The 21786-nt window shown below is 39.0% G+C and overlaps 1 protein-coding gene across 5 annotated transcripts in view; it reads left to right on the forward strand.

Annotated features, from left to right (window-relative positions):
- LOC113533270 (microtubule cross-linking factor 1) overlaps positions 1-19043 on the forward strand; it is a 60782-nt gene extending 41739 nt beyond the window's left edge. For 2 of the 5 annotated variants that reach the window (XM_026925299.3, XM_026925301.3), the window contains 9 exons: positions 1999-2211; positions 2592-2753; positions 4300-4467; positions 5762-6022; positions 7218-7381; positions 7637-7754; positions 7852-7928; positions 9147-10662; positions 16754-19043. In XM_026925299.3, coding sequence (XP_026781100.3) covers positions 1999-2211; positions 2592-2753; positions 4300-4467; positions 5762-6022; positions 7218-7381; positions 7637-7754; positions 7852-7928; positions 9147-10662; positions 16754-16981 — 2907 coding nt within the window. In that variant the 3' untranslated portion in view covers positions 16982-19043. Of the gene's footprint in view, positions 1-1998; positions 2212-2591; positions 2754-4299; positions 4468-5761; positions 6023-7217; positions 7382-7636; positions 7755-7851; positions 7929-9146; positions 10663-12988; positions 13259-16753 lie in introns of those variants that run through there. The other 3 variants (XR_003403405.3, XM_026925302.3, XM_053227744.1) reach the window with 3 other exon arrangements.
- Positions 19044-21786: the final 2743 nt, after the last annotated feature.

The raw sequence follows: 21786 nt of genomic DNA on the forward strand, positions 1-21786 counted from the left end.
TTAGATTAGACCTAGTGGCAATGTTTTACCATGCTGAATATTAGATCAGACTTTATTTGTAGTGTGTTACTGCATCCTGCACTGAATATTACATCAGTCATTTTGCCCCTGTTTTTTCTTCCAGTGTGTTTAAAGATCAGTGATATTTGTGGAATAAAACATGACGGGGCATCGTGTTGTAGGAAATAATGAACGGCAGGGTGGTGAGATGCAATTACCACCCCGAGGTTGATTGTTTTCCTATAACAGCATGCTCTGAAGTGTTTTATTCCTCTTATACACAGCAATTTGTCAGCAGTTACAGTCTTTTATTTATTAAAAATACTTTTGATCTGTTTACAAGTTATGTTTCTCAGCACTTTGTCAGGGTCAGAGGTCAGAGGTAAAGCTATAAGTTTTCCAACACAAGTCTCAAGTAACATGTTAAGCTTGTTGTATTCAAGAGAGAAATCAAAAGAGGCTGATGAGGGAACAAGTGATAACAAGTGATAACAGGAACCAGTGTGTTTGATGAATTGGTCCACAATATTAAATATAACTATTGAAGGATAAAAAACAACTTGTCAATCTTTAAATAATAAAAAAAAATGTAATAGTTGGCAAATTGTTGGGTTTTAAGAGGAATGAAACACTTCAAGATGTGCTGTTATAGGGAATTAATCAACTTTGCGATGCATCACACCACTTTGTTGTTGATTATTGTCCTACAACAGCATGCCCCGTCATGTTTTATTCCTTACATAACAATCTCACCAGCTTTCTTTTTTTTTTTTTTTAGCATATTCACTGAAAACTTTCATTAGCAAATGACTTTTAAAGCCATGGCAGAGTAGCACAAGATAATGTAAAGGTTTACCACATTTCTTTTTGGATTTTCTGGATTATCAGAATAAAGCCTGATTAAATGTCAGTAAACTACACTCTGTACTCTATACTCTATACTTTTGCATAAAGAATGTAAAGAAATATACATACATACATACTGTATATATATATATATATATATATATATATATATATATATATATATATATATATATATATATATATATATATTGTACACAGCAGAGTCCGAAAGTAAATAGGGCTTAAAAAAACTGTAATATGTGTGTATTTAGAGTATTTAACTGTGATCCAGTTTACTGCACATATATATATATATATATGTGTGTGTGTATATATATATATATATATATATATATATATATATATATATATATATATATATATATATAAAACACTGTATTTATATTAATAAAGTTATTTAGATTTTAACACTATATTTATGAATTAATTTTTTTAGCCTGCTGTACTAATATCAAGCATTTTCTTGTAGGTACATGTATATTTTGAGAAAAACTTTCTTACAATGCCATTTTGTTTTTGTTTTGGCCTAAGTAGTGAGCCATTTTGGAGTTTAACTTAACTGTTTGTTTAAAATGGGGTTCAAATTAAAAGTTAAACAATAACTCTGTAATAAGATGAACTGATGATGGTGGATCTCGGGTAATTAATAAATAAATAAATAAATAAATAAATAAATAAATAAATAAAGATAAATCTGTCAAAAAACAGATCCTTGTGATTTTTATTTCTTCTTCTTCAGAAATATTTCTTCTGTCTAGAGACTTATAGACTAATTAATATTCTAATGTGTATGAACAATTAAGCTTTTAAAAAGTTAAAATCCAAATGTAATTTTAGAGGAATGTAGCAAACATAATCACCACAAAATTGTGATAGAAGTTACTGTTTTACACGGATCTAGAAACAGCCCCACATACCTAAATACTAATGAACAGGAAAGAGCAGTTTCCAGCAGTGGCATATTATCTCTCCCTGATCCCTCGTCATTTAGTTTTTCTTATGCTTACTCAGCACTTTTTTTGTAATGCATTTCTGCTCCTCTGAATCATGTTGAATAAGTTTCTACACATTTTATCTCATCGCCCTCATCACCTTTTTACCCTTTACCTCTCATCCTCTCTGTCCCTATAGGAGGAGGAGTTGAGACATCTGGAGGCACGTCGAGGTCTGGAGCTGCAGGGTCTGCAGACGCACGAGCCCGCATGGCCACAGGAAAGAGCTCTACTGCAACAGGAAGTGCGCCTGTTCCGGCAGAATGCCATCATTGTCTACATGAAGCTGCGCTGGATCCTCATGCACTGGAGGCTCGGGCGCAGGACAGACGCAGCCGAGGAGGGAGCTGAGGTCAGGCTGAATGAGGAAATAATATTTACATGGATGTTTGAATAACAGTCAGGATGATAGTGAATGGGAAAATCCTGTGAGCTCATGGAAAGTAAATCAATAAAGTTGTTCAGCTGGAACACTAGAAGAATTAATTGTGCTGCAGTATTGTACAGATTAATGCCATTTATATAACCACTATCTGAAGCAGGAACACAGATCACACCGATTAATCTATGTAATAACACTAACAATTTTAGTTTAACAGTAAAGCATTTGTATTAGACATTTTGTGCACAGAACAGTAATTTGCTGTTTCAGCCATTATTATTAGCTGTTCATAATACAGTACATAATGAGATCATTCAAATGCTGTCACTCTGTTTGCTCTGCTTGTTCAGTATGAACGCTTGGAAAGCATCCCAGAGATTGGATTGGTGAGGGAACGAGCTGAGGAAGACACAGAGCGGGAGGACAAAGTGTGTCCCCAGGCCATGTGGGGAGACATCCCTGACCCTGGACCACTCTTACTGTCCCCGGATAAACTCCACTATCAGAAACAGGTACAGTAAAACAAGCATGAATATACAGAACAGATTGGGTGAAAATTGACACTGTGATGTTTACTGACAGTGATTAAATATGAAATAACATAAAGCAGGGGCACATAACACACGGCGGTTTCTACCTCAGTGCGCCTGATTTCATTTATCAGCTAATTTTCAAGTCTTTCATGGGCTGAATGGTGTGTTACAAAAGGTGTAGCCATAAATCTTTGTAAAGTTGTGGCCTCCAGGACACGAGTTAAGACTCCACTGCCATAACATGAAGAACGATGTAGAACATTGTACTGGAGGGCTTTTTTTTTCTGTTGAATATGACTCATATCATATTAAATCACAAAAAGAGAAATATTAAACTTTGTGTGCTTGATTCAATTTTTGTAATGAAAAATATTTTTCAGGTGAATAAAAGTACCTAAAATGTGACAAAAGAACCTTAGGTACTTCGGTTTCTATAGTTATGATTTTATACATTTTGAGACAATTATTTGTTATGGGCGAGATTTATTTTCATGTAGTTTAACCATAATAGTAGTATGTGATGTATTAAAGGCATAATGATATTTAATAATGAATTAAATATGGACGAGACTCATTCTGAGCTTTGAATGAATTTTTTATCCTCCTGCATTAATCTCAAGCATCTTCTTGTATGTGTATTTTATGTACAGTATATTGTATGTACAGTATATTGTATGTTTTAAGGAAAACAACGTAGGCTTCCATTTCTTGTGGTACTGTAAATGGACCTTTATCCTGGCTACTAAACATTAATTATATCTAGAAAGAGATGCAGAGAAAGAAACCTCTGCTAAATCATAGTATCTAGAATTCTGTCTTCTTTAATAAGTATGACTTCTTGGTGAGTGTGTGTCTTTGCGGTGTATTGATGCTCTCTTTGGCACTCTGAGCGTGTGGAAGCGAATAGTTAATGGGGTGAGTCTGAGCGATCTGTGTGGGATTAGAGTGGTGTTAATTAAAACCTCAGGAGACGTACAGTTAGAAATTGTATTCTGCATAATCTCCCACACGTTTTCTGGCTTCACACACTTTCAAGCAGAGTAGAAAAGCACACAGTTTAGTCAGTGATTCACCAATTATTAGTCATATCCATTCAATTTGCCTCACATGGTCTACCTGAGTGCAGATACATCGACAGCATCAAAAAAAGCACACTTTTCAACACTTTGTATAATTTTCAACAGGGAAGAAAATAAGAATAAGCAAAAGCATGACATGTAGTTCTAAGCTTTGTAGGCTGTTGGATACAATTAAATCGAATACAAGTGGGGTGAATACAGTGAGGCAGCGGGTAACGTTGCCACGTCACAGCACCAGGGTCCCCGGTTCTGTTTTTAGCTCAGGTTACAGTGTGGAGTTTTGTATGTTCTCTTTATGTCCCTGTGGGTTTCCTACTGTAGATCACTAAGTAGAACCTAATTCTAGTACCTAATGTTAGTTATACTGGTGTTCTCCTTCCTTTCTTCATCTCCTCCTCTTCCTCACAACTTCTCTCTCTCTCTCTCTCTCTCTCTCTCTCTCTCAGGCAGGTGACACTAGACGGGTTCTTCATGCCCTGCGTTCCCTGCTGGAGGAGTTGAGGGCGGAGCTACGGGAGGAGGCCCAGAGATGCTGTCAGCTGCAGCAGACGCTGGCCAATGAGAGAGCAGCATGGGAAATACAGCGTGCTGAGATGAGGAGCCGCATAGCACAGGTACTCTAACACCCAGAAATTACCACATACATCAGGATTCAGCCCAGCATTACCCCACACACGGATATAAACTAATAGTATGACATACACATAGATGTGAAATAGAAGCACACACACATTTGAACTAAACAAAGGTATGACACACACCTGGGCTAAGGCCGTGCTTGTATAGAGTATTTCTCATGCTGGCTTAGTTTATCAAAAATCAAATATGATTCTATAATGTAAATCATGTAGAGCTTAATATAAGCCAAGAGATAATAACTGTCTAAGTGTAAAGTATCAAATTCAGCTATTGACCACCTATATTTTATTCTACGCTTGAGATGTTTTTTTAAGCTTTTGGTCATTAACAGTAAATGAACATTCGTGAATAGCTGGCAAAATTTAAAGGCTTGGCTCACAAACCAGTCAAAGCCTTTTAACACCCTCTGGGCCTCTGGCCATTTTGTTTTGTTTTTTGGGGTTTTTTAACTGCTTTTATATTCATTACGATTTATTATTTTATACATAATCTACAAATCTTTGTCAGTCATCTGTGCTTTCCTCTTATTTACAGTTTTTAAAAAAAAAAAAAAAAACAGTCTCAGCCATGTTTGTCCTTTCCACTGGCTAGTGACATCATAAAATGACATAGAAAAACTTTGCAAAGATTAGCAGAAATAGAGATTCGGTTAATAACGTGTTTGGTTTTGTATTGAAGCTTCTATCAGGACACAATGAGAAGTCAAGAAATCATGCAGGGCTCCACAAAGGTCCGACGAATCAAATGCTTTTACAAAATGATATCATTTCATTGAATTTTAATAATGGTTTAATAATTGATTATTATTCAGTTATTTGTCTTAAAGCATAAGCATATTTAAACATGCAAAATCTATGTTTAGCACAACACATTCTTTACTGATGTAAAGTTGTCATTAATTACTCACTGTTAAACATGAACATTTTCTTGCTAGGAACGCTCTTGGCTAGAGGTCTCTAACTGGATTAATGGGCAGAGGACCAAATAACTTCAAGGCCAAGTCCAGGCAAAATAAAAATAATAATAATAAAAATCAGGTCTAATCGTTTGTGAAAGTTAAATAATCAAAGTTTTGTCACATATTCAGTTTACCCCTACAGCTGTGTATTATTTTGAAATTAAAATAATAGAAGAGCTCGCTGTTTCTCAATTACAGCATATTAACAATTTAAACTACAGAAAATCTTTGGAGGTAAAAAGTGATTTTTAAAAAATGCATTTTTTTTGTATGTTTGTTTGTGTTTTTCCATATCTACCCCATCTCATTAGCTGGAGGAGTCGAGAGGAGCAGAGTTAGTAGGCGGAGCAGACTCCTTGTGGCAGGAGAGAGAGAGGGAGCAGGAGAGGGAGCGTGAGGAGCAGAAGAGGCTTCTGGCCGATAGCCACAGTGTGGCTCTGGAGCTGCGCTGGAAGCTACGGCACGGCGAGAGGCGATGGACCCGAGAGAGGAGTGAACTCCTCGAGAGCTTCGAGAGGGAGCGACAGGAGCGAGACCGCAACGTACAAGACCTCCACCGCAAGATGGAGAAGGTCAGTGGTCAGAGGTCACTCTGGGGAGTCAGAGAGTCAATACTTGTGAGCTAAAACCTTGTGTGTTGTGACAAACCATAACAGGAGTCAGCTAACATGCAGATATAATTATCACAGGCAAATCCATTATGCAGAGGCAAACAAGGTCAAAAACATGAGAAACACTAGAAATGGAGACAGGAGAGCAGGACTGAGGGCATCTAAGGAACAAACAAGACTTAAAAAGAAGACATAAAAAGGAGTATATCATTTGACACAACATCCAGAAAAGTGTCTGCATATCAGTAAATGATGTGCAAGGCAGAGATGCTTCATGTCATAGGGTTTCCTAAAACAAGTCTGTTATTTTTATATATATTAGGACACTAATATTGGTGTGTATTTTGCTTAATTCAGGGCCACTTCTCGTAACTGAATAATATGAAAATTATTGTTAATATGTTGTTAATTATTGTTAATATAACTCACTGTTATTTCACAACTTTGTAGTCCCCAACCTCCACATGCACCCACTTTACGGTTGTTGATATGGTCAGTTCTGTATAAATAAACTATACATAAACTTCTTTCTGCAGAATTGAAATGAACATATACATAGATTTCTTTCTGCAGAATTGAAATGAACAGCAATATTAACACAAATATGTAACATTAAAGATGAAGATACATAATTGAGGAAATTGAACAACATTTATTGAAGAATAATAAGCATGTCTTTATCAAGTTAGGTGCATTAGCAGCATCTTTTATAGTTGTTTTTGCAGGGAAATTGAAATTAAATGTTTGTACTAATAGTTCAATTCAATAAGCAGTGAATATTTGTGCCTACAGGACATCCGAGTCATTTTCAGGGTATAGAATGAAGACTGTACCTTTGTAGAACACTGTTATATTTTTTATAGAAATATTGGGTTAGACTGTCATTAATGCAAAAAGCTCCAGAGGATGTCCTAAAAGAATGTGTTAAAAATACTTCTTAAAACACCATCTTAAAAAAACTTGGGATCTTAATACACTGGCTGCTTTAGAATGAAGAGAAGAGGTTGTATCATTGTTGAGTGGTCCACAGGAGTTCTTTGAGTAATTTTATGTTTTGTAACTTTTTCTGAAATGTGATTCAACAAATGTCTATATCTGACAACCTATATGTACCTCTTTCTTGTCTCTTGTGCCACCCATGTCTACTCACCTGTAGATGCAGCGGGAAATACCTCCCCGTCACTCTGAAGGAGGGACGCCGCGTGTCTTCTCCCCTCAGGACAGTCCCTGTAAGGCCCCCAGATCTCCACGCTCCCCTCGTGGAGCTCCATGTGCGGTGTCTCGTTCTCACTCTGACTCGGAGGCCACATTGGAAGAGAGGTACACACATTACCACATTTCCCTGATACAGACCTAGATATAGTACATCACACCTTGTGTTGACTTTATCAAAAACCTACTGCAGAAAAGAGTACAGAGAATTAAATATTATTATTAGCGAATATGATGAAATTCTGCCATGTATATGCTTTGGTGGTGTAGACTTTATATCCAGAGCATGTTATATCCAGAGCCTGTTTCATTCAATTCCTAATGGAAATTAAGTTTTGGACTCTTGTTTTACTCTGTGAGAAGAGCACGACCCAGCGAGAGCCTCTTCTTGGATGCTCTGTCTCTGGATCCACCAAACGAGGCCGAAGTTCCTCCTTCATCCAGACTGGAAAGTGAGAAGAGGTTCCCCTGTCTCAATGAAGTAAGACATGACCACAGAACCTTGGGTGGCTGGATCGGTGATGAGCACGCTTGTGTGTATATATATGAGTGCACATGTGTTTGTGTATGTGTTACAGGCATTAAATGAAATCTCAGAGAGAGCGGATCCTGTACTCTATCCTGAGGAAGAGATGACCAGTGGTAGCCTCCTCAGGTACCTGCCTGGAAAGTGTGAATGAGTGTATCTGTATATATATGGCTGTGTGTGTGAGAATGTGCATGTTTTTTACATTACATTTGGCTGCGAATTTTATTTAAAAAACTAAAAGATTTAATTTGGGGTACGAAGGTTAGGGTTAGATTTAGGTATAGGTATAACGTTAATTAATTGCATTAATAATTATCCCTATGGAAAGTCCTTATAGAATGATAATGTGTGTCTGTGTATGTTTGTATGTGTGTAACATGAATCTGAGGCTACAGTGGTCACACAAAAATTTGGCAGACCAATCAACATTTTTCCAATTTTTAACTGGCCAGTGAACCTGTGGCCACTGTAGCCTCAGATTTCTGGCTGACAGGAGTATAACCCAGTGTAGTCCTCTGCTGTTGTTGCCCATTTGCCTCAAAATTCGATGCATTTTGTTATGCTGTTACAACATGATATGCTGCTTTTCTGCTCACTATGGTTGTAAAGAGTGGTTATTCAAGTTACTGTACTTCCCTATCAGCTCAAACCAGTCTGATCATTCTCCTCTGAACTCTTTCATGAGCATGGCAGAACTGACACTCACTGGATGTTCTGGCAGAACTGACACACTATTCTGTAAGACTGTTGTACATGAAAATCCCAGATCAGCAGTTTCTGAAATACTCAAACCAGTCTGTCTGCACTAACAACTATGCCAAGGTCAAAGTCATTGAGCTCACATTTTCCCCCATTCTGATGTTTGATGTGAACATTAACTGAAGCTCGTGATCTTTATCTGCATGATTTTATGCATTGTGCTTCTTCCACATGATTGGCTGATTGGATAAATACATGATTGAGCACCTATAGGTGTTCCTAATAAATTGGTCAGTGAGTATATGTAGTTTCAATTGTGTAGGTGGGTATAGGCTTGTCAATTTTTTCCAATGCAGTTGTAATTCACCTCCCAGACAACAGAGGGCTCTGAAATGTGCAAACTCCTCCTTTCAAGTGTCTGTGTGGTTGGCACTTCAAAAGTCTGCAGAGACCTTCTATACACTGGTGTTTAATATGCGTTGTCATCTTATTCTCAGAATCTGTTAAACTAAGCCCCTTTTACACAAATGCAGTTCAAAAATTGCTTATTCCTTCAATTTGGACTATTTTAATGTATAAAGTCTACATTGAAGAGATATAGTATAATTGTGAGTAGCTGATCTAACCTTGTAACTATCTCCACAGGGCAAAATCAGTCTGCTCTATGAGTGATTTCCAGCGTTTGATGGACAGCTCCCCCTTCCTGCCAGACAAGAGCAAGTCAGGTGAATGTGGGCGGGATGAGGTGACTCCACCCCTATCTCCTGATGACCTCAAATATATTGAGGAGTTTAATAGCAAGGGCTGGGATCTCTCCAAATCCCCACTGTCTTCCTGCCCAATCCCAGGCCCTGTGCTGCCCCCACAGGTAGTGGAGGCATGGGTGGAACGGGCAGATACCCACAGACCTGTCCCTTCTTCATCAGATACATTTCAGCCAGCTGCATGGTACTTGACCACCAGTGCCACACTAACTACAAATACCACAAGCAGCCTGGAGCAATGTCAGCGTCTGGCTGCAAGAGGCTCCCCAGTGCCTGACCACTTTGGTGTGCGTGTCCTCCACAGCCCCACTAGGGCAGAGAGGTTAAACCCAGGACCATCAGATCAGGAGTATGCATTCTCCAGAGTGAGCAAGGAAAATGAAGGGGAGGACATTTTCGGAGGAAGGTGGCCATGTGAACTGAGACATTTGGAAGGTGGTGAGCATGCAACTCTATGCACTGCAATGGGTTACACATCCTCGCTTGAGCTAGAACTCTCTCGGAATCTCAGTGATGACATGAAGGAAGTGGCATTTTCTGTCCGGAATGCCATCCGCTCCAGCACAGCAACTGGAAGTAGTACTGCAGACCGTCAGATGCGTGATGCAGCATGCCAGACCAATGGCTCAATGACACGTGGCACGCAAACCACACAGGGTGTGAATGTGGCACTGCAGACACTCGCCAGCAGCCCTCGCCGCTGCCTCACTCCAGTTTCATCGCCTTCACGTAGCCTCAGGAAGGCACAGTACTCACCTGCCACACAGGCCAAGTTTGAACGGTCATGTTGTTCACCAAAATACGGATCACCCAAGCTCCAGCGCAAGCCCTCGTGTACCAATACTGCACAAGGCAAATCTGAACCCCCTGCCACCTCATCGAGAGCTCCAACGCCAACTTCTCAGTCTCTGAAGGGCAACAGTGAGTCAGCATGGGCGCGTTCTACCACCACCCGAGATAGCCCTGTCCACACCACCATCAATGATGGCCTCTCCAGCCTCTTCAACATCATTGACCATACCCCAGTGACCTATGACCCAGCGCAGAAGTTCAACAAGTCACCCAGCCGCTCCAGGCCCGTTGAAAGTGGGTCTGCAGGTGCATCAGACCCTAAAGCAGGCAATGGTGGAGCACCACAGGACCTTGCAAGGCCGTCCAGGGGTCGTTCGCCCAGCCCTATCCAGCTCATAGTGGAATTACAGGGTGAGAAGAACCCAGAAACAATTAGCATCAGGCAGGACTTGTCAGCTCCACCAGGTTACACGATAGCAGAGAATGCAGCACGGATATTGAATAAGAAACTGTTGGAGCAGGGCTTCAGGGAGGAGAAGAAACAAGGTTCAGCCACGGCAGCACAGAGCAAAACAGGAGAAGTGGACAAACCTGGATGTATTGAGGTAAAAGTGGAATGTTCTTAAACATACAGATGCAAATTGTCTTGTAACTAAACTAGTGTCTGGTTTGGTCTCATCATGCAGATGGTGCAGACTGAGAATATTTAATTAATCAATGCATGCTTTTGTGTGCCTTTGGTTAGAAAGCATGGGACAGATATGCTGTGCTGCAGCTTATTAATTAACAAAATCTGCTGCTTACTGTTTTCTTGCTACGGACTCATGCTCAGCTCCACACAGTTGCTCTAATGCATATTTTTGTAGCTACTTTTGGTGTCAATGGTTAAAATACTGTCCATTTGGATGACTAACACACTGAGTGAATATAAGAAATGTCAGTCAAGAATGTTGTAAGTTAACAACAATTATGAAGCTCAAGCCTTTGCTGAGATCACACAAATGTGCAGTTTATTTTTAATGATAAAATTATAAAGTAGCAAAGGGCTGACCGTTTAAAAGAAAAAAGCAGGTGATGACCAAGGAGCTACAGGAAAAGGTCTAAATTTGATCATATGCAGTGGCAGTCATGGCCTCTTTCTGTGAGGTGGTTATATTTCGTGACAAAAAGCTAGAAAGTTTAATCTGAAAACTTGTTATAAGTTGACTAAATATTGACTAAATAGCTAGCTAACATTTAGCAAACCAAGTAGCTTTGGTTACGTTTGAGTTGCTAAGACCGTTCAGCCATAACATTAAAACCACTGACAGGTGAAGTGAATAATATTGATTATCTTGTTACAATGGCACCTGTCAAGGGGTGGGATATATTAGGCAGCAAGTGAAGAGTCAGTTCTCGAAGTTGATGTGTTGGAAACAGGAAAAATGGGAAAGCAAAAGGATCTGAGCGACTTTGACAAGGCCCAACACAACTGGCTACACAACTGAGTCAGTGCATGTGTCTTGTGTTCCTGGTATGCAGTGGTTAGTATTTACAAAAAATGGTCCAAGGAAGGTCAACCAGTGAGCCAGCAACAGGGTCATGGGCACCCAAGGCTCACTGATGCGCATGGGGAGCGAAGGCTAGCCCATCTGCTCCAATCCCACAGAAGCGCTACTGTACCACAAATTGCTGAAAAAGTTAATGCTGGCTATAATAGGAAGGTGTCAGAACACAGTGCATCGCAACTTGCTGTGTATGGGGCTGTATAGCTGCAGACAGGTCAGAGTGCCCATGCTGACCCCTGTCTACCGCTGAAAGCGCCTACAATGGGCATGTGAGCATCAGAACTAGACCATGGAGCAGTGGAAGAAGGTGATGAGTCACGTTTTCTTTTACATCATGTGGGTGGCCGGGTGCATGTGGGTCGCTTACCTGGAGAAGAGATGCTACCAGGATGCACTGTAGGAAGAAGGCAAGACGGCAGAGGCAGTACGATGCTCTGGGCAATGTTCTGCTGGGAAACCTTGGGTTCTGGCATTCATGTGGATGTTACTTTGAAATGTACCACCTACCTAAACATTGTTGCAGACCAAGTACATCCCTTCATGGCAACGGTATTCCCTAATGGCAGTAGCCTCTTTCAGCAGGAAAATGCGCTCTGTCACACTGCAAAATTTGTTCAGGAATGGTTTGAGGAACATGACAAAGAATTGACAGTGTTGACTTGGCCTCCAAATTCCCCAGATCTCAATCTGATTGAGCATCTTTGGGATGTGCTGGACAAACAAGTTTGATCCGTGGAGGCCCCACCTCGCAACTTACAGGACTTAATGGATCTGCATGTCTTGGTACCAGATACCACAGCACATCTTCAGAGGTCTTGTGGAGTCCATGCCTCGACAGGTCAGAGCTGTTTTGTCAGCACAAGGGGGACCTACACAATATCAGGCAGGTGGTTTTAATGTTATGGCTGTATATGCAGTGTATATCCAGATCATATAAGAAACTAAAGAACAATTGAAAAGGCAGGTGCCTTTGGAGGTAGTGGATACATTTAACTAATGGCGAGGGCTAACTCTTAAGACATAGATCAATACAAAGTCTGTTTTTTGCTTTAGATATGGATATAAAAATGCTGTCCTCTACTATGTCAGGGTGCTACATGACATATTTATGAGTCCCAAGAGACATATGTTTTGGCCATATCTGGAGGGAAACTGAAAGACTGAGAAAATGAAGGAAAGCAAATGTTGCTAATCAGTGATTGGAAGAGCAAGAAAATAAAGCATATCTTCACCTTATTTGCCTGGATTACACTATGTCATCCTCCTTACCACCATGAAAGCAAGACATATATTTGCTATAACATGTCGATACTGTAAAACATATAAAGTTTATAAATACTGTGGTGTACCGTATACTCAGTATGTTTCTTCTCTGAATGGACAGTGAGGATGGTCATGCCAAAACCCCGCCTCACCCCTTTTACAGGTCCCACAGCAAGAGGAGTGGACTTCCTGTAGCCTGCAGTGATGTTTCTCATGGAGCCTGATCACACAGGCTGTTTTTTTGCCAACATCTCCTGTATCTTGTGAGATTATATTTTTGTGCTGATTAGTGTTTTGCCCTGTCTCCCTCTCCGGACTGTCTCCAGAACCACACTGTCTTACTCTCTGCTCCCTGGGGACTATAATGCCGCTCGCACGCACGAGCTGTCCCGTAAGTTCCTCTTCTATGACGTTTACCCTCAGAGCGACCTCACCGTGTAGTGTCCAACTATGTTTCATGGATCTCTATAGCACTGCATGCCACATCATTCTCACAAAGACAGGGTTTCGGCTGTCAGGTGTTGTGGGTTATATGGTGTGTGTTATTTTTGCCTCACTTGTGTGGTGTAGGTGTGAGCATGCATATCATTGTCTGATTAATTAATTCCATCAGTAACTTTAAAGGTTAATCTAAAAAGCTAGCACCATATAGCTTTCTATATCTCTAGAATAAAGCTCTCTAAATCTAATGCGTAAACATACACCACTTATCACAACATGAATGCCACTCACACTGGCTCTATACAAAAATCAGGACATAGGCTACTGCTAGCTTTTTGGATGTTGTGGATATTTTCATAGGCAATTAAAATGACCCCATTGTGTTTCCAGTAGGTTCTGCTATGTGTCTTGTGTGTATGATGTTGTCTTCCTCCATTTCTATCCTTTCCTTACCTCTTTTACAGTTCTTTCAGTGGAGGCCATATTAAGAGGCGAACTATTTACATGCCTACATAAATGACCTCCTCCAAGACTACACACTAACAATTTCTGCTCTTTCTTTTCTTTTCCTGCTCTCCATGTTGTGTTAACAGACAGTTAAACTGTGTATGTCATTGCTGCATGCTAATAGCAGATTCTGTGCTGAAAGCTACTGGGAAAAAAAACAGCTTAGACTAGCATGAATTCTATAGTGATCCAAGCTAGTTTTTGCTAGCTGACTAGCAAAATCATCCTAGTTTTCCTGGTGCAGCTAGCATGGTCATGCTGGATTTTTTTCAGGAGAGTCATATATACCGTACACAGTGCATTTATTGCAAGTAGTGGACTGACTGCTTGCTCTGTGCCTCACAATTTAAGGCCTAACTCACATTTTTATCATAAGAGAGCCACTCTTGGGAGACTGTTTTGTCAGTATTAGTAGGCCATATCGAGCTCTAGGTTAGCAAGTGCTATGCTGCATCTGTTTAGTATCAGAACTGTTGGCAAAATCCTGTACAATGTATCGTGTGCTAAAATGTAATATTCAGGTATTACAGTAAGTGTCATTTGTGCATTCTGTGCATCATTAACATTAGCTAAGTTAGTCTCTGCTTGCTAACTGCTAGCAAGCATTTGTCAAAGGTAGACACAATGGTTTTTAGTATCTGATGTCGAATTTTCATTGTCATAGTATTTTTAGCTATTTAGCTATGAACATGTTTAGCTATAAAAGTGTAAATTTGCTTCATCTACAGTGCCCTCCAGAATTATTGGCACTCTTCATGAAAATGAGCTAAAATTTATTTATATAAAACACATAAGTAATAAAAATAAGCAATATTTTTTATTTATTTATTTATTTATTTATTGCAAAACACTGGTTTCAAAATTATCAGCACCCTTAGCATTTATATTTTATGATGCCTAACCTGGAGATAACAGCATTGCTCTGAAGAGTCTCTTTATGTAATGTAATGTCTAACAAGGTTGGAGACACCTATGGAGGGGTCTTGGTCCACTCATCCATGCAGAACCTTTTAAGCTTCTTTATATTTATATTCTTAGGTTTGTGCATGTGGACTTCTCTCTTCAATTCAGACCACAGGTTTTCAGTAGGGTTCAAATATGGAGACTGAGATGGGTATTGCTAAACACCGATTTTGTGCTTCTTTAACCATTTCTGTTTATTTGGAAGTACGTTTGTCTTGTTGAATGCTTTATCTATGGCCAGGTTTTGGCCTGAGATATCCTGGTACTTAGAAGAGTTCATGATGCCATCAGTCTTCACAAGAGCTCTTGAACCATCATCCACAAAACAACACCAAATCATCACTGCTCAACTTCCATATTTTACAGTGGGGTATCAGGTGCTTTTCCTTGTTTGCAGTCTTTTGTTGCCAAACCTGCTAATGGTGTGCATGACCACAGAGTTTGATTATGGTCTCTTCTGATCTGACCACATCACAATATGTTGGTGAGTTTTTTTTAAAGATCTTCTCAGGAAGGAACATGTTTCTTGCAATGCTTCCAAACAGCTTGTTCTGAAAGTGGTGTTCAAAACATTTGATTTTGAAACTTTACAACCACAAGAATCAACTAAACTGTGCAATTCTTTTTTCCCTCCTGCACCATCTGCCTTACTGTGTGGGGAGACGGGATGCTCATGTGTCCAAGTCCTGACAAATTTCCAACTGTAATGATCTCTTTAGCTGCTTTGAGCAGATTAACAACCATCTCTCACTGAAAGTTCTTGTTTTTTTTCCATGACAATCGATGACAAATGGATGCTGCATGTGTGCAAATTTTTTCAAGATTGACAATTTGTTTTCATTTATTATAGGGTTGTCAATCATTTTGGCACATATATCATTGAGGATGCTATTTTTTTTTAAATCTACTGAGATTTTTTGTTATAAAGATAAATAGTTTCTACTATAGTTCGAGTGCATAAATTTAATTACTGTATCTACTGTATGTTTATTTTATACCATCGTTTTTGCTCATTTTTATGAAGGGGGCCAATAATTCTGGAGGGCATAATCTGTGTATAATCTGAATCAGCCATCCAAGAGGAGATTTAACTATTTAAAAATCACATATCAGAGGTTTAAACATCAACTACCATGCACTGATACATGGTTTATAACAGATGCAGCATGCACCTTAGATTTCACATGAAAATTTTATAGTAAACCAATAATATTTTAACAAATATTGTAAATATAATAAGTTGTGTGTCATCAGTCTCCCAAGTGTACAGGAGTTATTAATACAGCGTCAGCCGCTACAGTGTCAGTGTCTCGTCTTGTGTAATGAAGCGATCTGCTTTGACACACTTTATCAGGTCAGATGAAGTGTCTCTCTCTTTCCGCTGTTTATTTTTAGCAGTAGTAGTTTGTGTTGTGTATTAGATTTCTCCATCTTTCATCTGCAACAAGGGCCCTGAAGAAATGCGATAATAACATCAGAGAGAAACAGAGACGTTAGAGTAACAGAATGATGAAAACGGAGTGTCTTTCTTCAGCTGGAATGGGATTTTCTAATGTGAAACTTCAGAAATATTTTGAATTATGATACTATTTTTTTTGGTTTTGGTTATACTAGTATCTTCATAGATACTAATATTACATTGAAGAATCTTGAGTAGGGCTGCACAATATGGTGAAAAAAAATCATAAGGCAATTATATTGCTACATATTGTGCTTTAAAATAGACTGGTGAACCTGTGATGTGTCACAGTTAAAGACCAGCCTGCATCACTTTTACCACAGTTAATTGCTTTTTGATTACAACAAACCGCAACTTATTAAAACGCCCACAGAAAACTCAAGTATCTGAAATCTCATTTGCATATTGCAAGTGATATTAGAATCGCAAAGGCCAAATGCAGTCCTACTCTTGAGCTATTTTTTAAAAATATAAATCCTTTAAATGTGTGTCTATTCATGTGTCTCCTTCCTGAAGGACCTCCCCCGATCACCAGTAGCCCCGCCCCTGGACTCCTGTTTCCTTCGACCGGCACGTCCTGCCAATCGCCGCCCTCCCTCTCGCTGGGCTGCGCGCTCTCCTTCTTCTTCACCCAACTACAAAGACCACATAGAGAGGTTCCGCTTCCCCTCACCCATCAGACCTGCTCAAACGATCCCAGAGACAGAGGAGTCCAGTCAGGAACTACCTCAGCACCCAGCCTGAGGACATCCTGCACCAGCCAAGCCTGCTCACTGTCCTCTCCTCTCCTCTCTTCTCCTTCTTCTTCTTCTTCTTCTTTCTATCCTCACCCCTCCTACAATTACCTCTAGACTTCTGGATTGTTCTCTCTATCTGTCCTGTTATCTTCTCCTCTCCTCCCTGTCACATTCTCCTCCTTTTTTCTTCCCATCCCCTCTACTATCTTTCCTTCTTCTTTTCCTCTTCTTCTCCTCACCTTTCCTGTCACCTTCAACTACTTTTTTTCTTCTCATCCCCTCTTCTGTCATTTCTTCCTCTCATCCTCTTCCTCTCCTCACCTTTCCCCACCTCTTTCTCTTGCTTTTTTCTTCTCAGTCCCTCTTCTATTGTTTCTTCCTCTCTTCCTTTTCTTCTCCTCACCTCCCTTGTTTTTATCCTTTCCTAATTCTCTTCATTTTTTTTCTCTCTCTCATTTTTCTGCTAATCTTATTTGGCTTTCTGTATTTGCTTTTCTCCTCTCCTTTCTTCCTTTTTGTCTCTTCTCTCTTACTCATTATCCTCCCATCTTCTTATATCCTCCTCTTCCTTTTCCCTGTCCTCTACCTCTTCCTTCTACCATCTTTCTTTTCTCTTCACCTTCTTTGTCTTGCTTCTCTCCTCCTCATTCTTTCATCTTTCCTATCCATCCCATCTTCCTCATCATCCTTTCATTTTTTTCTTATACATATCCTCTGCCTGTTCTCCTCATCCTTCTCATTCTGTCTTCACCTTCTCTTGTCCTTTCCTCTTACCATTCTCACACGTTCCTCTCCTTTTGTCCTGCTCATCTTCCGTCCCTCCTCTTCTCTCCTCCTTTCTCCTCTTCTCCTCCGTCTCTTCTCCTTTAATCCAGCCTGACGACACAAGCACCACCAGAGTGTTGGACCATTCTAGCTCTTCTCACACCCTTCACATCCTCAACACAGGGGATGAGAAAAGGACGAAGTTCCTTGAGCACCAGCCGACAAGCAACAACCTTCTAGTACTTTCTGTGAGAATTCAAGGACCTCGAATGTACTGAAGCAAAACAACACAACCTACTCCATCAGAGGTGCCTAAACACACTTGATATCTCAATGGTCCCATATACGTGTGTCTCTGTGTATATGCAATACGTATGAATTTATATGTGTTGGTCAGATTAAGATTTTTTTCTTATATCCTGGGGAAAACCGGATAAATCGATTTTGTCTAAATGTTTACATGTCGTTGGTTTTTTCTTTTTTTTGCTCATTCATTAAGGATATATATGTTATCTCCCATGTACATACTTGATAAAATTATTTTCTTATTTTTTAGCGTGATAGTTTTCTTTCTTTTTTTCTGCTTGTGGCTTAAATTTATTTGAGTACGAAGAAAAGACATTTTATTTATTTTATACACCGAAAAAAGAAAATGCGACAGAAGAACAGAAACCTGAGTCAGGGAAACATGAAACATGATGTCAACAACACTGACGTATTTATTACTCCAAATGTAAAGTTGAATGTTTAATGCACCACAAAGGGAAGGTAACTGGCAACTGATTATCCTTATGCATATTTTCCTGCATAATTTGATCTGCATGCCTTTTAAACCCTAGCACTTTAGTGCATGATATTAAATGCTGTTGTACCTTGTGCTATATCTCTATAATATAAGACAGCCCTATATACGAACACACACTCACACACACACACACACGCACACACACACGCAAACCACTGTCCATGGTCTGTACTTTTGTTGCCATCAAATTTACACAAGTTAGACCACTTTTTAAGTCGCTTATTGTACCTATTGCCCTGTCTTTGTATAGCTGTTATTATTATATTTAAATTCTTTCTTTAATTTAAAGGACAAAAATGGGATTGTAAAAAATATGATGAATGTTTTAAATTAAGTCAGTGTCTAAAGTCTAATGATATAAAGTCTGTTTAATTGGTAATAAAAATGAATGTGTATTTACAGAAATTACCTGACAGTACCTGACTGCTTACAATCTTCTGTTCTGTTCTAATCTGATTTAAAAAAAAAAAAAAAAAGGGACCATCAGAGAACATAGAAATGATAGAACAGGATGAGAAAGAGAGAGCGAGAGAGTGCGAAATAGAGAGAATGATAACATGCATGTTTGTGTATATACACTACACGGTTGGAGAAAACATAAATACATTATCTAGCATGTTCATTTTCACTTGATGATGTGTTTTTCAATATTTCCTATTCCTTTCAAAGACCACCATTAAGAAATATATGAAGCAAATTATTTCCCGGATGTGTAATCTGCTTGTCCTGGACTCCCAGGCTAGCATTTTTCCACCCCTGCACTGTATATGCGTATAAGTGATAGATAATACTTTCGAAGTTTAAAAGCACTCCAGATTACATAGGACCAGCAGAATCAAAATCAGAATCTCTTTATTTCATCAAGTATGTTACACATATGAGGAATTTATCGTGGTCTGTGCACACATGTATGACATGTAACATACTAAACAGATCAGACTGTTCACAATATTCAAGAAAATAGACATTTAACTAAGGGAAATTTTAAATAAATTTAGAATAATGGAGTAAAAGATTAGATATAAAGAAGCAATTGTGAAAAGAGCCAAAGATGATGAAGTGAAAATATATACATGCAGGCTCTGAGGAAACGGAAATAAAATAACTATTGTTTACAGTATGTGACAGAATGATATGAACAATGTATCTATCAAGTTACTTCATTTCAGGATGCTTTTTCTTCTGGTCCTGAAATTAGCTCCTCTTCCAGCTGGAAATGCTGCTTAGCTCTTCCTCTTTTTGTAATGGATGGATGGGTAGATGGATGGATGGGTGGATGGATGGATGGATGGATGGATGGGTGGGTGGGTGGGTAGATAGATAGATAGATAGATAGATGTACATTCTCATCCTTTATTGAGGTATGATAGAGGTCAGTTGTAAGATGATTGTTGTGCCCTAATTTCATCTCTCCCAGATCACAAATCATCAAACGAATCAAATACCATCTATGTCAGTGCTGTAATGATTATGCTATAATGAAGCATATTTTTAAGTTTAAAATGTCCAGTTTCCTGGATTTTTCCCGTAATTAATATATCTTTCATAAGGCAAAGCAGGGAAACCTTTAAAGGAGCTGTTTGTAATTCTCTGCTGCTTATATTGCAAATGCAGGCCTTCCCCTTAACTGACCTCACTCCCTCTATTGAAACTATGTATAAGTGCTGAGTTGCCTTTATTCCTGAGTTGGATTTTTCCGCCATGTTTTCTCTTAAGGATCAGTAAAGGAGATCTATCTATCTTTTAAGAAAAAGAGCTTTTTCTAAGCTAAGCAGCTTTTCTAGAAGGAGGCGGAGCTAATTTCAAGGCCAGAAAAAAAAAAACAGTAGTGAAATGAAGAAACTTGATAGATGTGTTGTATCACACTATTGCAAATCAGATTTCCGAATATGTCTTAGATGTTCTGTTATTGTCGCAGGTGTAGAGACACTTTTAAACACTACCTACTGCACCTTTAAAGCAGCATTCACACACCCTGCTGGAGCTCTACTGTATTTTACTAGTGATGTTAGTCCAAAACCTAATCCCACTACACTTTAACTGTTTTGCAATATTATTTTCAGTATAATCTTCCCGACTTGCCCTGATGACTCAGGAGTGTGTAAAACCTACAGTACACAAGTGGGCACTTGCAAGACAAGTGCAAGGTTGCAGGAAGTTGATTTTTCAATCAATATGCACTTTTTCAGTCTGCCCAGTTAAATTTTAAGGAGTTGGAGTATATGATTTTGCAAAATAGTTATCAGGTTAGTGTTTAAAAATGTGCTATGCATAAATGAAGTAGTTGGCCACATAAAACCCATAGCAAGTCAGATTTTTTTATAATACAATAATTTATTGCTTGCGCTAATGCCTGTCTGTCATTTTTCGCTGTTTCGCAAAAATGACAGTAATGCCTTCATTAATGTGCTTTTTAAATGTCTTAAAGCACTTTGAGATTTAGGATTCAAAATACGAAAGTGCTATATAACTCTGCAATTTTGTTCCCCTGCTGGATTGATTTAAGGTACAACAATTATGACATTCACTGTGTTAAATGAGTCATATGTAAGATATTTGTGTTTGAATTATATTAAACAACACCAGTAGAAAGAAGAAAGAAAGAAAAATCTGTGAAGAAAAATGTATATTAAAAGACATGTCTTTTATGAAAAGGGCTTTTTTTGTCTTTTATAGTCAGGACTTATACAGAGTTGAAATGCATATACTCGTCATAGTGTCATTCTTCTGAGCTGCCCTCATTTCAACCGCTTGTAACCCATTTTACCAGCTTAAGTGTGATATTGTGCCAGAACTATAATGTCCAGAGTCTGTAACTGAAGCTATAAGTCAGAGTGAAGGGAACATGTTTCTCTGAGATGGGGGGAATTGGTAAATAATTAATGTGGTGCTCAAAGTCATGAGCGAAAGATGTTGATGAAAAAAGACAGCTTCAGCTCTCTACTCTGTGGGGTAAGGCAGTTGAATTATTCAGACCTGAGAGAAAAAGAGAAAGAGCCCCATTTCCTAAAGGTAAAAAAAAAAAAAATCACTGCTGTGGGTCAATCTCTACTTGAGAGAATAGAGAGCTATGAGGGATTTGTATTGCGATTTCCTCACAGTGTTTTGTTAATGGAATGCTTTGCTTTGTGTCATGTTGCGCTGAGCCTCTGTGGGTTGGGAAGGAAAACTGAATTTAGCTGAATTTTAGAGTCGTTCAGAAAAGCAATTAAACTCTCAGTCTGTATTGAAGTGCTCAAGAG

The sequence above is a fragment of the Pangasianodon hypophthalmus genome, chromosome 21 (assembly GCF_027358585.1).
Source record: "Pangasianodon hypophthalmus isolate fPanHyp1 chromosome 21, fPanHyp1.pri, whole genome shotgun sequence".
Taxonomy (NCBI): Eukaryota; Metazoa; Chordata; class Actinopteri; order Siluriformes; family Pangasiidae; genus Pangasianodon; species Pangasianodon hypophthalmus.